The sequence below is a fragment of the Callithrix jacchus genome, chromosome 14 (genome assembly GCF_049354715.1).
Source record: "Callithrix jacchus isolate 240 chromosome 14, calJac240_pri, whole genome shotgun sequence".
Lineage (NCBI taxonomy): Eukaryota > Metazoa > Chordata > Mammalia > Primates > Cebidae > Callithrix > Callithrix jacchus.
In genome coordinates, this window is record NC_133515.1 from 81,445,642 (window position 1) to 81,461,118 (window position 15,477).

The 15,477-nt window shown below is 41.9% G+C and overlaps 1 protein-coding gene across 1 annotated transcript in view; it reads right to left on the bottom strand.

The window, feature by feature from the left end:
- The window catches only part of RASGRP3 (RAS guanyl releasing protein 3), an 86,692-nt gene that overhangs the window by 9,660 nt on the left and 61,555 nt on the right, over positions 1-15,477 (bottom strand). Inside the window, exons 13-15 of the mRNA XM_008980888.5 lie at positions 10,972-11,087; positions 5,287-5,434; positions 147-183 (exon numbers count right to left, since the gene is read on the bottom strand). Of these exons, the coding sequence (XP_008979136.1) occupies positions 147-183; positions 5,287-5,434; positions 10,972-11,087 (301 nt within the window). The remainder of the gene's footprint in view (positions 1-146; positions 184-5,286; positions 5,435-10,971; positions 11,088-15,477) is intronic.

The window sequence follows — 15,477 nt, forward strand, 5'->3', positions numbered from 1 at the left end:
CAGAGGCAATCACTCTCAGTTGCCATTGACCCAAAAGACTGAAATTCTCAATGATGCCAAGAGCTTTTGTAGTTTAACCAGACAAATTTGATTCTTACCCAAAATGTCAAATTTTTAAAAATGTTAACAAAATAAGATTGATTTACCTTTGCATTTGTATCCTTGCTTGATTATGCCCCAGAGCTGTAACAAAAGACAAAGGAATGTCAGAGAATCTGAGGATAGATCTGGAAGGAAAACAAGGCCACTGAGAGGGAAGTGCTGGGAAGCTTCATGACTGGCCAGGCACAAACAGGATGTCGCCACTCTTAACACCCTTCCTGCCAGATAGAAGAACCCTCTACGAGGGTGGTGATAACATGAGTTTCACTTCCCCTTTCTTTCTCAGAGCCAACTGGGAGCCAGGATGGGAGACGACTAATGTTTGATCCTCAGACTTTGGCATGGTGCGCTCCCAGCAAAATGTACGGAGGCGATGGCCACTTGGTCTTTGGGAGTCCCTAGCTCCCTCTTTTTAATGACACTAGTTGCCGTTGGTGCCCACCACAGGAAATAGAGCAATGGAAGAAGCGCAGCGCACCTCACATGAAAATACTTGGATTATGCTAGGTTATTTTCTGCGTAGTTTTTGTCCCGTGGAAAAATACAGAAGAGGAAATGATCTTAGTTATTCATGTCTTCATTCTCCACATTGGCTCTATGTCTGGCCTGTGCCAGGGCTGTAGGGAGATGTCGAGAAAACTCAGAATCTGCCAACCAAGGAGTCTGTGACTTCTTCGTGGTTAACAAGTAGGAAGTGACCAGTGCGGGAGGGGAGATGTGAAGGCCTGCAGTTCCACGAGGGAGCGTTTGCCTGGGAGGTTCAGGGGCACATCCTGGTGGTGGTGTCATCTTTCGCCAGACAGACTCCTTCTAAACACCATGAAGAAGAGAGCCCTTCCCATGCCCTTCCTGTGTCTCCCCACAGCTCTTTCACAGGTGATAGAGATAGCAGAGGTGTATAGTATGGGTCATTAAATGGGCTTAGCTCAAGTTGGAGAACTATTGCTAACCTTCTCATATTTGGGTTAGGTGGCTATTATCTTGAAAAAAGCAGGGCCCACTGGGACTGAAGGGGGTGCTGTTCTCCTGTCCATAGTGTATTATAAGCAAACAATGCCCCTCCTTTTCCAGAAGAGTACGTCACCGCCAATGTGAAGTGACTTAAGAGTCCAGGAAGATGGCTCCTTACCTCTTCTTGACAAGGAACTTCCACAAGTAGAAAACTCAAAGATTCCTTTGAGCCTTAACAGCTATTTGCTCCTTTGGAATACATATTGAAATGCAAATGTCTCCAAGGACAGAAGAATATTTTGTCTTGGGTACAGGAAGGTTTATATGACAACTAAGTAGAAGCAAGGGTGGCTGGAAGAGAGAGGGGCATGCTCCCAAAAAGGGCAGTGGTGGCCAGGATCATCACAGCGTGATCTTTATGATAATCTAGTTTGCTTCTCTTTTGTAAAAGGTGAATGTGATGATCCAGGAAGTTAGATAATTTGCAGTCTCCCACAACCTGGAAATTCTTTCTCCAGAGCCCTTGGTAATGATAGTAGTGATAATAATGATGAGAGCTAACATTTCTTGAACTCTTGCTATGTGAGAGGCACAGCTTTAGGCTCTTTATACATATTAACTTATGTAATTGTTCATGATGTCCTTATGGTATAGGTAATAATAATTTTCTTTTCTTTTTTTTTTTTTTTTGACAAAGTCTTGCTCTGTTGCCCAGGCTGGAGTGTAGTGGGGCAATCTCAGCTCACTGCAACCTCCACCTCCTGAGTTCCAGTGATTCTCCTGCCTCAGCCTCCCTAGTAGCTGGGACCACAGGCACAAGCCACCATACCCGGCTAATTTTTGTATTTTTAGTAGAGACGGGGTTTCACCATGTTGGCCAGGCTGGTCTCAAACTCCTGACCTCAGGTGATCCACTTGCCTCGGCCTCCCAAAGTGCTGGGATTACAGGCGTGAGCCACTGCTCACAGCCTTTTCAATTTTACAGATGAAGGGACTGACCTACTGAGAGGTGAAGTCCCTTGGCAAGGTCTCATAGCTAGTGAGGGAAAGATGAATATATTACTTAAGGAAAAGACAGGAAGCCATAGCTCCTGTATACTTTGTGTGTGAGCAAAGACATTGAGGTGGGACAAGAAAGGATAAGATTTAAGAAGAGACATCCTAATATCCAGATATGTTACATTATTAGCATAGCTGCAGGAACTGGTGAAAGATAGTCAAGCAAGAGGGGTGCAGGTGGGGGTGGGGAGGAAGACACGGTTTGCTAATGCTTACTTAACTAGGAATAAACAGTAGCTAGAAAGAGGCACTGGGTCAGTGTGCCAGCCAAAGACAGTAGAGGATGATGCCATGTGGATGGGTTTGCAGGTGCATTTCCCACAGTCCTTTGATTTGAGACCACTGGCTGCTGTAATATTTGGAGTAACTGTGGTGTAAGGAGCTCTGGACTGAGAGTCAGGAGACCTGTGTGTGACTCACAGTTTTGCTGCTAATGATCTGTGTGTGACCTTGGGGGAAGTCACTTAACTTCTCCAGACCTGAGTTTCTTCATCTACAAAATAAGGGAATTACTAACACTCTTTCAGTTCTAGAATTCTAATTCTAAAATAAATCTTCTGCAGAGCAAGTCTGTTTGTCTTCCTTAACCTTAAAATGGAATTTATTTTAAAAAACAGATGGTTCTGGCACTGGAACCATTTTCACACAATTCCTTTCAACAACACATCTATAGAACTATAGTTACGAATTCCTTTGAAAACCAATGGATTTTTTGAGGGGGGGACAGAGTTTCACTCTTGTTGCCCAGGCTGGAGTGCAATGGTGTGATCTCAGCTCACTGCAACATCTGCTTCCCGGGTTCAAGTGATTCTCCTGCCTCAGCCTCCCAAGTATCTGGGATTACAGGCATGTGCCACCATACCCGGCTAATTTTGTATTTTTAGTAGAGACGGGGTTTCTCCACGTTGGTCAGGCTGGTCTTGAACTCCCGACCTCAGGTGATCTGCCCGCCTCGGCCTCCCAAAGCGCTGGGATTACAGGCGTGAGCCACCATGCCCAGCCACCAATGGACTCTTTAACATGAGTGTCGGTAAAGATCAAATCAAATTGTACCAATAAAATTGAATATATTTTAAAAATAAAAAGAGCTGTAAATATTTCAAATGACTTAATTTCAATTAAACTCTCAAAGAATCAAGGAATACATAAAAAATGTGTACTCCAAGCCGTGTGACTTGCAACATGTCTAAATAGTATTTTATCATGCAACAACTTGGTGGGTAAGTATTAACTCCCTTTTACAGATAGAAATAGACCCAAAGATGGTGAATAACTTGATCAAGGATCTAGAGTTAGCAAGGGAAAAACAGAAATTTAACCCAAGTTCCAGACTCCAGGACCAGAGCTTTCTCCTGCATCACAGCTTCATCAAGATGTAGCACCAGCATCTCTGCTCCAATGAGTCAGGGAGACAGGTGTCCAGCTCCCAAGAAAGTCTACCTTCTGTTCCTACAGAACCAGGGCCTCTATAGAGGGACAGGACAGAAGGACTAGAGAGCAGAGATAAGACCTTGAGTTTTTTTTTTTTTAATTATATTTAGAGATGGTGGGGGGCAGGCAGGTTTCTCTATGTTGCTCAGGCTGGAGTCAAACTCTTGGGCTCAAGCTATCCTCCTGCCTCAACCTCCCAAGTACCCAGAACTACAGGTCCATGCTATAGCACCTGAGACCTTGAGATTTGATAAGCGCCTTCTGACTCTCACAGCCCACCCAAAAGACAGATGTATTATCCTGACTTTTGGCTGAGCCATGCCATGGCCCAACAGCCTGACCTTTTGTTCACTGGGTCCCACTCTGTAGGAGTGTGTTACACATGACCCCATACCACACCAGAATTTTCAGGTCTATGTATTTCCAAAAATTTCCATCAGAATAGAGAAACATGAAAAAGGAGACCATTTGTTTTATGATAGAATGGTCTGGTCATGCAATCCCAGTGGAGATGCTAAAGAACTTCACCTTCTCTGCGATGAATAGAGAGCTAGTTAGACTGGCTTTGCCCTGTGCCACATCAGCTGCTGTGACCACCTGGGGCCATCTTTGAGGTAACAACTGCCTCTTATTTACCCATTCCCAGAGAGTGTGTGCTTGAACACAGACTCCTACCTTGGGCTCCCCAAAGCCAGTTATTTGAGGACGGGATGGGGAAAATGTAATTTCTGGTAGCATATAATATCAGCAACAAATTCAGTATGGGTCAGTGAGTCCACAGGGGGACATGGCTGCCAAATGAAGCTAACACAACTGAGCTCTGGCATCTAGAAAAAGGGACAATTGTCTTACTCATCTGGGTGCTGGGCCTCCTTCACCTGGAATGCCGCATTTTCCATTTTATTTAACTTGAATATCAACTGGAAGACATTCAGGGCTCAAGCGTTTATGTTAAGGCCAGGATCAAAAACTGGCCTCAGTTCCCAAAGAATTATCAAAGGTAGGGGAAGGAAGCACACAGTCTTCATTTGTTGCAGTGGTATAGGTGAAGCACAGGGCTGAGAGTCGATACACCTGTGCCGGGGTCCAAGCTCTGGTAATGATTACCTGTGCAATCCTCAGGAACTTGGGTTATCTCCTCTGAACCTCTTTATCTTCATAAGCAAGATGGCAAATGTAAAATACCCACTTGAAGGGTTTGCAATGAAGATTAGTTACCCTAATGTCTACGGGAGTACTTTATTACCATCCAGCATTGCGTAAATGTTATTTATTATTATAACCAGCTTCTCTCCAAGAAGACTTTTTTTTTCCTTTTTGAGTTGTGAATTATTGAACCATGCCCTGATGGATTTCTGGTCACTAATACCACATGAAATGAAAACTGGAAGGAACTGGCTAAGATAAATGCACCTCTTAATTGCAACCACTTAGGAATATTAGTGATGAATGCCAGGGCTCACTGGGCTGACACTTTTCCCTGGCAGGGATTAATAGACACCACTCTCTTGAGTTAACAGCCCTCGACAACCTTCCCTGTTTGTGTTAGCCCTGCATTCCTAGAAAATAATGAAACCCAAAGATCTTGCTTTGGGTGTTCAATCTTTACTTTCAGGGAACCACCTTGTTTTACTTGTGATTCAAAGCAGACAGTGGACTTTATTTAGCGTATCATTTTCTTACCTTTTCAGAATGCTACACAAATAACTACATGCATAAGAAAACAACGGAAAACAGACTTACAAATCCTGCACAGTGCTCGCAGAAGGTTGGCTTGAGATAGGTCATCTCCTGAAAATTATGGATGAATCCTGGTCCCATTTTACAGTGTAGTTGGGATTTAGCTCTCAGGAAGTAAGCCATCATTTCATCTTTACTAATCAGACCATCCCTGTTAAAAGAATCAAAGAAGCGGGGAGGTGTCTTTGAATACCAGGTTGCTAAGTAGTTGACATACTCTTTTTTTTTTTTTTGAGATGGAATCTCGCTCCTGTTGCACAGCGTGGTGTGTAGTGGTGTGATCTTGGCTCACTGCAACCTCCACCTCCTGGGTTCAAGTGATTCTACTTCCTTAGCCTCCCAAGTAGCTGGGATTACAGTCGTGTGCCACCTGTCCAGTTAATTTTTGTATTTTTAATAGAGACGGTTTCACCATGTTGGCCAGGCTGGTCTTGAACTCCTGACGTCAGGTGATCCACCCACCTCAGCCTCCCAAAGTGCTGGGATTACAGGTGTGAGCCACCAGGTGCAGCCACAGTTGTCACACTTTAATCACCCACTTCCCAAACCTTTGTGGCCAAAAGCAGATGAAGAATGTTCACTTCTCTATTCCATCTCAGAGAAGGGGAGAACCGTAAAAGGCGTATTCAGGTGTTCAAAGCCTTTTTCAGTAAGCAGAAAATTGCATATGTGCACCCATGTGTGTGTGTGTGTGTGAGCGCACACGCACGTGCGCGGGAGCATATTCATATGAGCATACATGTGGCCTGTGCTCGGCAGCACAGAAAGTCTTCTTTATTATGAACAGCAGTTTCCCAAAGGACATCATTCTAGTCCTTGCCTAGCTGTAGGGCTGCAAGAATTAGGATGCTGGAGAAAGGCGGAAAACTATAATAATTGGGCTGACCATTCTCAAATTCATTCAGCTTGACGCTGTCTGGGCTGCTACTCCATTGATGATGTTTTCACTCACATCTTAGTGGCTGACAGCCCATTTGCTGTGACTGGCTGGGAACAATTCTTCCAGATCTACTCCACACAGAGCAAACCTCTGGTTCTTCCCACCTTCCTACCCCTACTTACCACATACACTTACTTCTTGTTTATCAAAAATTATCAAATCAGCTGGGTACGGTGTCTCATGCCTGTAATCCTAGCACTTTGGAAGGCCGATGTGGGCGGATCACTTGAGGTCAGGAGTTCAAGACCAGCCTGACCCCCAACTCTACCAAATATACAAAAATTAGCTGGGTGTGGTGGCGTGTAACTGTAATGCTGTAATCCAGCTACTCAGGAAGCTGAGGCAGGAGGCAGAGGTTGCAGTGAGCTGAGATCGCACTACACTCCTGCCTGGACGACAGAATGAGACTCTGTCTCAAAAACAAAAGTGATTGGATTCACTTGACACAGGTGAGCTCCAGACTGCTTCTCTGTCCATCAGCATGTGCTGGCGATCACACCTTTCCTTTCCAGTTCAGAATTCTCTTCTACCTCCTCTGTCCTATCTTGGGGCCCGTCTCTCAGAGGACGGGCTGCCCCATCCAGCACTCTCCAGCCTCCCCGGGACTCTGCTTCTTCCAGGTTCTCAGTCTCTTCCCTGTTTTTCCTCCGTTCACAAATATGCTCAAGACTTCCTCACCTGAAAAATATCCTTCCTCAGTCCTGCTGCCATCTCTAACAGGTGTCATTTCTCTCATCTTTCTTTTACTCCCAAAGTTTTCAAAAAGAGTATTCATTAGGCTCCTCTATCATTTCCTCCAGCTACTCTTTATGCCTCTTGGGTTTCTAACCCTACCAATCTGTCACCAAGGACATCCTCAGTGGCCTTTTCTCATTGGCAGGAGGTAACACAGAGACATATTTCCTTCTTTTGGCACACTCCCCTTAGAGACCCTGGAATTGCATGCCACCCTGCTTCTCCTCCTTCCTCTCCAGCTCCCTCTTCTCCAGCTCGCCTGCAGGGCCCACTGATTCTTTTCAGTGTCTGCATGTGGGAGGGTAGTCCCTGAAGGCTTATTCCTCAGGCCCCAAGCTCACCACCTTCTAAGCGTTCCACCAGAGTGTGCTCACAAGATCAGGACTCCAGCTTGCAGTGGGGTTAAAGACTTCATCTCCATCTCCAGTCCTGACTGTTGTCCTGAATTTTTGTACCACATCTTCAATAGCTTGCTGGACCTCTCTTCCTGATGATCCACTCTGTCTCAATCAATGTATTTAAGTTCAGCTTCATCTCTCTCTTCCCCATACTCCCTGCCCAGGCTTCCTTCCCTATTGCTGTTTGCTGTGCCACGATTTTCCCCCAGGCTTGAGAATTTAAGATCCCTTTCTTACCTCCGATGCAAAGTAACTGATTATTATACATTATAAGTATTATTATTAAAGTTATTTTGCATAGGAGTTAAGAAAGGGATCTTAAATAATCAAACCTGGGGATAAATCATGGCATAACCTAGTACCCAACAGTTATTTTTTCTGCTCCTCCCATCCTCCACCATCAAGGAGGGCAGTGTCTTTATTCATTTCTCTGTGTTCATGAGTTCTCATCATTTAGTTCCCACTTACAAGTGAAAATGTGTGGTAGTTGGTTTTCTCTTCCTGCATTAGTTTGCTAAGGATAATAGCCTCCACTTCCATCCATCTTCCTGCAAAAGACATAATCTTGTTCTTTTTTATGACTATATAATATTCCATGGTATATCTATACCACATTTTCTTTATCCAATCTGTTATTGGTGGGTATTTAGGTTGATAACGTGTCTTTGATATTTGAATAGTGCTACAATGAACATTCACATGCCTGTGTCTTTATGGTAGAATGATTTCCATTCCTTTGGGTATATGTCCAGTAATGAGATTGCTGGGTTGAAGTGTAGTTCTGTTTTTAGCTGCATGAGGAATTGCAATACTGCTTTCCACAATGGTTGAATGAATTTATACTCTAACAGTATATAAATGTTCCCTTTCCTCTGCAACCTCGCAAGCACCTGTTATTTTTTGACTTTTTAAATAATAGCCATTCTTGGCTGGGTGAAGTGCCTCATTCCTGGGATCCCAGAACTTTGGGAGACCAAGACAGGTGGATCACCTGAGGATAGCAATTCAAGATGAGCCTGGCTAACATGATGAAGCATCATCTCTACTAAAAAAAAGAAAAAAATTTGCTTGTCATGATGGCACATGCCTGTAATCCCAGCTTCTCGGGAGGCTGAGGCATGATAATCACTTGAACCCAGGAGGCCGAGATTACTGTGAGCTGAGATTGTGCCACTGCACTCCAGCTTGGGTGAAAGAGCGAGATTGTCTCAAAAAAAAAAAAAAAAAATAGTATCCATTCTGACTGGTGCGAGATGGTATCTCATTGCAGTTTTGATTTGCATTTCACTTTTTTGCATATGTTTATTGGCATGTATGTGTTCTTTAGAAAAGTATCCATTTGTGTCCTTTGCCCACTCAAAGGAATGGGCATAGATTTCATAATGAAGACACCAAAAACAATCCTTGTCATATATACGAGATAAATAAATTTATTAATGCACTGTCTCACAAATTCATCACATAATTTACTACATACATTTGTGTAACAGTGCATTAGCCCATCACTCCTCCTAGGGACTCACAATGTAACATACTTTAGCCTATACAAAGTCTGGGAAGTCACACAGTAAAGACATCTATTTAATGAGATTTAATCCTCTGTTTCTCACATGTGACTAGTCAGTTCCTTTTTCAAAAGCACTAATTAACAGCTACTTCTGTTAATCGTTCAGAAAACACCTTTTTGAGATCTTTCCAGTATTAACCATTCAAAACTTCAGTGTCATGTAAGCGAGATGAATAGTTCAAACCTTCATTCATAGAAAACAATTCTATAGATATCAATAAGATGATATGTATGATATTATATGGTAATGGTCGATATAGAGATGATGATATAGAGATAGAGATAGATGTAGATATTTGCTGCGACAATCTCAATTCTGTCTCTAGAACCAACAGATAAAAGAAATGAAGACTGGGAAGTTATTTTAAGTCAATGTCCTATTTACATGTCACTGATAGTAATAAACTAAGTGAAGAAGTGGGTAGTTAGCAGGCAATTTAAATTTTACTTTGTAAAGGAAGTTTATGTTTCTAGTATAATTTATTTTAAAAGTATTCTTTGTTCTGGGTATATATTGAAGATGAATTTAGGATTTTAAGTTATATTAATGTGTCAAGACTTTTCTTGGTGTGTTGAATTATAGATTTTATTTTTTTAAATTAATTGAAAAAAAAAATTGTCTGTTAGAGACAGGGTCCCACTATGTTGCCCAGGCGGGTCTCAAACTCCTGTCCTCAAATAATCTTCCTACCTCAACCTCCCAAAATGCTGGGATTACAGGTGTAAGCTACCACATCTGGCCCCAAATTTCATTTTTTAAAAATACTCATAACAGCAAAAATATGAGAGGATTTTAATGTAATTTAATTTGCCCATTTTACCAAAACAAAATCCAGTGTTTCCTTACAGGTGATTTTTAAATTAGGAATAAATCTTGCACAAGTAACAATCAAATTAATGCCAGGATTTCTCAGCAATTTCTTAAAATTTTTATTATTTTTTTAATAAGTTGGGTTTTAGTCTCTAAAGCCATTTGATTTTTAGGAATCATTTGATGCTAAAAACAAACATTTTTTCTTTGTTTATCAAGACAACCTTTGATCAATCAAAGAAAAAAACAGAGTATTAATGCTTCTTGGCTATCTGCAGCTATCATGCTTTCATGAAGACTATAAATAATTTTTTTTTTTTTGAGACAGAGTCTTGCTCAGTCACCCAGGCTGAAGTGCAATGGTGCTATCTCAGCTCACTGCAACCTCTGCCTCTCAGGCTCAAGGGATTCTCCTGCCTTAGCCACCCAGGCAGCTGGGATTACAGACATGCAACACCACGCCAGTGAATTTTTATATTTTTAGTAGAGATGGGGTTTGGCCATGTTGGCCAGGATGGTCTTGAACTCCTGGCCTCAAGTGATCTGCCCACCTCAGCTTCCCAAAGTGCTGGGTTTACAAGCATGAGCCACCATGACCAGCCAATTTTTTTTTTAATCTTCATGAGTTTTAAGATTGCTTTCCACTTTGGGAGGCCGAGGCAGGTGGATCATGAGGTCAAGAGATCGAGACCATCTTGGTCAACATGGTGAGACCCCGTCTCTACTAAAGATACAAAAAATTAGCTGGGCATGGTGGCGCATGCCTATAATCCCAGCTACTCGGGAGGCTGAGGCAGGAGAATTGCCTGAACCCAGGAGGCGGAGGTTGTGGTGAGCCGAGATTGCGCCACTGCACTCCAGCCTGGGTCACAAGAGCGAAACTCCGTCTCAAAAAAAAAAAAAAAGATTGCTTTCGGGCCCACTAATGCTGAGGACTCTCCCAGGCTAGACCTAACTATATTTCTCCTCTACTCTTTTTTTGGTTGAGAGCTAAGCAATAAAAACAATATAGCAAATGGTGCACTTGGATCATTTACAAATGTGCACTTGTGCTCAACACTGACAACACGGTCTGCCCGGTGATTCCATTCAGGTCACAAGTAAATAATCAGTGACAAATTAGACCTGGCTCATCAAAGCACTAGGGTTGAAGCCGTCAAGCTTCTCCTTCTCTCCTCTGATAATAATTTTCTGCTTTAGGGTAGTTGCATTAAAATAAAACAAAATTAAAACTTACTGATCTTTGTCCAGCACACAGAAGGAATCCAAGAAGGGGAAATTGGCAGCTATACTTTCAAAGTCCTCTTGAGAGATGTACCCATCATGGTCATGATCATAGTTTCTAAATACAGACTGCAAAGGAAAGATAAGTATTTATTTATTATTATTTTTTGAGACAGAGTCTCACTGTCACCCAGGCTGGAGTGCAGTGACGCAATCTCACCTCACTGCAACCTCTGCCTCCTGGGTTCAAGCGATTCTCCTGCCTCAGCCTCCCGAGTAGCTGGGACTACAGGTATGTGCCACCACGTCTGGCTAATTTTTTGTATTTTTCGTAGAGATGGGGTTTCACCATGGTAGCCAGGCTGTTCTTGATCTCCTGACCTCGTGGTCTGCCCATCTCAGCCTCCCAAAGTGCTGGGATTACAAACATGAGCCACCGCCCGAGATAAGTATTTATTGAATGACTGTGAAGTAGGCTCTGAACTTGTTATTGTGAAAGCAATGATAATTAGCATATGATCCTTTCTATCAAGGAGTTTATAATCTAGTGAAAGATAACTAAGTCAATAGGCCTTTGTAATATAATAAGATAAGTAGTTTGTTGAGGATAAAAACAGAGTAATGGTTGGGTGTGTTGGCTCACCCCTGTAATCCCAGCACTTTGGGAGTTGGAGGCAGAGGTTGGAAGATCACTTGAGCCCAAGAGTTTGAGACCAGCCTGGGCAACATAGAGAGGCCTTATTGCTACATTTTTTTTTTTTAATTAGTTGGGCATGGTGGTGCATGCCTGTAGTCCCAGCCACTTGTGAGGGTAAGGCAGGAGGCTTGCTTAGCCCAGGAGTTTGAGGTTACAAGGAGCCAAGATCACACCACTGCACTCTAGCCTGGGGAATAGAGCAAGGCATCATCTCTAAAAAATAAATTAAAAATAAAACAGAGGTTGGGCATAGTAGCTCACACCTATAAATAATCCCAGCACTTTGGGAGGCCAAAGCTGATGGGTCACCTGAGGTCAGGAGTTTGAGCCCACCCTGACAAACATGGTGAAACCCCATCCCACCTCTCCTAAAAAAAAAAAAAAAATTAGCTGGATGTGGTGGCACATGCCTACAATCCCAGCTATTCAGGAAGCTGAGGCACAAGAATTGCTTGAATCTGAAAGGAGGAGGTTACAGTAAGCAGAGATCGTGCTATTGCACTTCAGCCTGGGCAACAAGCGTGAAACTCCGTCTCAATCAATCAATCAATAAAATAGTCTTATCAGTGAGGGGAAAAGAGGAGGTAGATTAAGAAAGGTTTCCTGGGAAAAGCAAGGTTTAAACCAAAACCTCAGGGTTGAGTAGGAATTGGCTTAGTGAATTTACAAATTCCAACACGATGACAATATAAAATAAAGCTTTAAGGTGTTATCTCAACAATTAAAGTGTACATTTAATCCAATTCCAATCAGAATCCCAGTGGGGATTTGTTTTAAATGAACACATTGATTATAAAGTTCAAATCAAAGTAGGTATGTTAAAAGTAAGCAAAAAATTATTTTAAATGAAGATCAATGAGGAGGAACATGTTCTTTCAGAAATCAAATACTCTACACAGCTACATTAATCAAAACAACACGATACAAAATGCCACAGAGAGTGGAGTCCAGAAACATGTCTATATAAAATTTAAAATATTGATAAGTATCTTTTAAAATCCACAGAGAAATTATGGATTATCCAGTAACTGCTGTTGAGTTAAAGGGCTAATATTCTTTTTTTTTTTTCTTTTTTTTTGAGACGGAGTTTCGCTCTTGTTACCCAGGCTGGAGTGCAATGGCGCGATCTCGGCTCACCGCAACCTCCACCTCCTGGGTTCGGGCAATTCTCCCACCTCAGCCTCCTGAGTAGCTGGGACTACAGGCACGTACCACGATGCCCGGCTAATTTTTTGTATTTTTAGTAGTGACGGGGTTTCACCATGTTGACCAGGATGGTCTCGATCTCTTGACCTCATGATCCACCCGCCTCGGCCTCCCAAAGTGCTGGGATTACAGGCTTGAGCCACCGCGCCCGGCCAGGGCTAATATTCTTACAAAATAAATTACCTCCAAACTATACTCTAGATGTATTATATATTATTTGTTTACTTATCTTTTTAGAGACAGAATCACATTCTGTCACCCAGGCTGCAGTGCAGTGGCATGATCATAGCTCACCGCAGCCTCAGACTCTGGGCTCAAGCCATCCGCCTGCATCAGCCTCCCAAAGTGCTGGGATTACAGTCATGAGTCACTGCACTAGTGTATTCTATATTTTAATGCAAAACAACCCCCAAAGCTGCATAAAAGTACCAAAGATAAATAAATGAAAATATTTTTCATGTTTCCTAATCCTATTGTGAGAAAGGACTTTCTTAGCATGACATCAATGTCGGAAGCCATAAAGAAAAATACTTTATTATTAAAAAATGCAAAATATCTGAACCCAAAAAGTTTAATTAACAAATTTTAAGATAAATGTCAAACAGAGCAAGTTATTTGCAGCATATATGAGAGCTAAGACACAAAAGTCAAACAGGCAATCACCAAATAAAAATACAAATGGCCAATACCTCCATGGAAAGGTATTCAACTCTGCCAATCATTACAGAAACATAAATGAAACTTTTTTAACCTCTCAGATTAAATAAAATCTTAAAATACTGTGATTGATCATTTTCTAGGGTGTGAGACAATAGGTACTCTTGTATCAAGTTAGTGACGGAAATAGCCCCGGTATTTCTGGAAGACAATCAGGAATTTTAAGTGCCTACTCTCTGACACAGCAATTCCTCTTCAAGGAATCTGTTCTAAAGAAATAATTGAACCAAGTTGTGTAAGATATACATGTATGTATGTATGTAGTATGTGTGTGTTAATATATACATAGAGAATAAAGTCAGAAGATAATCTACAAAGTATCAGTGGTTATCCCTGGAGAACAGAACGACCAAGATCTCAAAGTAAAGCTTTTTGTTTTCTACAAATTATGTAATGCTTTAATACTTTCGATGATTCTATCTTCCTTTATAATCAGAGAAAAATAAAAAAGGTTTCCCATTGCCTTCTGCAAAATTAGGTTTTCAAAAAAATTTGTAAATTCTTTCTGCAAACACATGTACACAAATTAATATTTGATTTTGATTCCAGTTTTAATTAATCTTTCTCCCTTTTCCCAGTAGTTTCTATTTATTCTATTTATCAGTGTTGCCCTATGTTGGCAGTTGCTTCAGGAGTATTTTGGGAAGTAGGTAAGGTATAAAGGAAGGCGTTAATTAAAAATATGACTAAAATGAGCCTATCTCAAGCTTTTTCATAGGTAACAGAACTGTGCAAAATCAGAAAACATTCTTTTGTGTGTGTGTGTGAAAATCCCAGTATCATTGCTTAGCTATAATAAAAATAGCTTAAAAGTTAACTATTTTGGAATACCTACTATTTATAGTTTAATATCCACATTTATACTGTTGAGTTGAAGATTTTTTATGGAGTAAAATTCATCAGAAAATCCAGGTCTTTTGTTTGAGTGAACCAATGGTAAGGAATTTGGAGAAAAGGGAAGAGAGAGAAGGTAAGGAAGATGGAATGAGAGAAAGAGAAACTCTCCAAGTGGGCAGAGGCAGTCAGAATAACACTGGGAGAGAGAACAGACCTGACTCCATTTCCTGGCTTCAGACATTCCTGAGCCACAACTCAGTCCTTGCATTCCCTGGGGGCCCCTGGATCCTTTCCTCACCTTCCATTTCCAAGCTGGGTCTGTTATTACCACCGCCTCCACTGGACCTTATCTCCTCAGCCCCTTCTCTCACTAATATTCCTCTCTGCACCAGCACCACCCTTTTCCTTCCTGCCTCACATGCTCCATAAAATTTTTCTTTCAGCGCCTCCTAGTTTCTTGGATTATCTAAGATGTAAGACATTCTTTCCTTTTCTTTAAACATCTTTTCCCAGCCCAAAGCACATTATATCCCAAAGATTCAATTCTGTTGCACCAGCAGATGTACCTACCAATCCATTCAAGTGGACATTTAGTTCAGGATTGCAGTTTCCTCTACCCAAGATGTTTCCGTGTTCCCTGCATTGGCACTTCTGCTCTTTTTTCTACACAGAAAACTCTGACAGAGCCTTGTCCTCCATTCACTTGTCCTCCAAATCACTTGTCCTCCAAGTGATTTTTCTAATCTCAATAACATTGGGCTTCTGTATGGTCAAATTCCAAAACTATACAAAAGGAGAAACTACCCAACTTACAGGATTTCTTTCCTGCCCTTGGGTAACCAATTTATTGGGCATCTTAGTGTGACCCATGTGAGTTTTTTATGAGTGATTCTAATCCCCAATCCCTTGAGCTGTTGACAATGTCAGAGGTGGCAAATGCCTGGGAAAGAGAGGAGCTTAGAGGCGCTGAGAGTAGCTGAGAGTATCTGGGCAAGAGAGAGTAGATGGATGACAAAGGGAAGAGGTCTTTCCGATTGATTCTCCCCAGAGGCCAATGCTAGG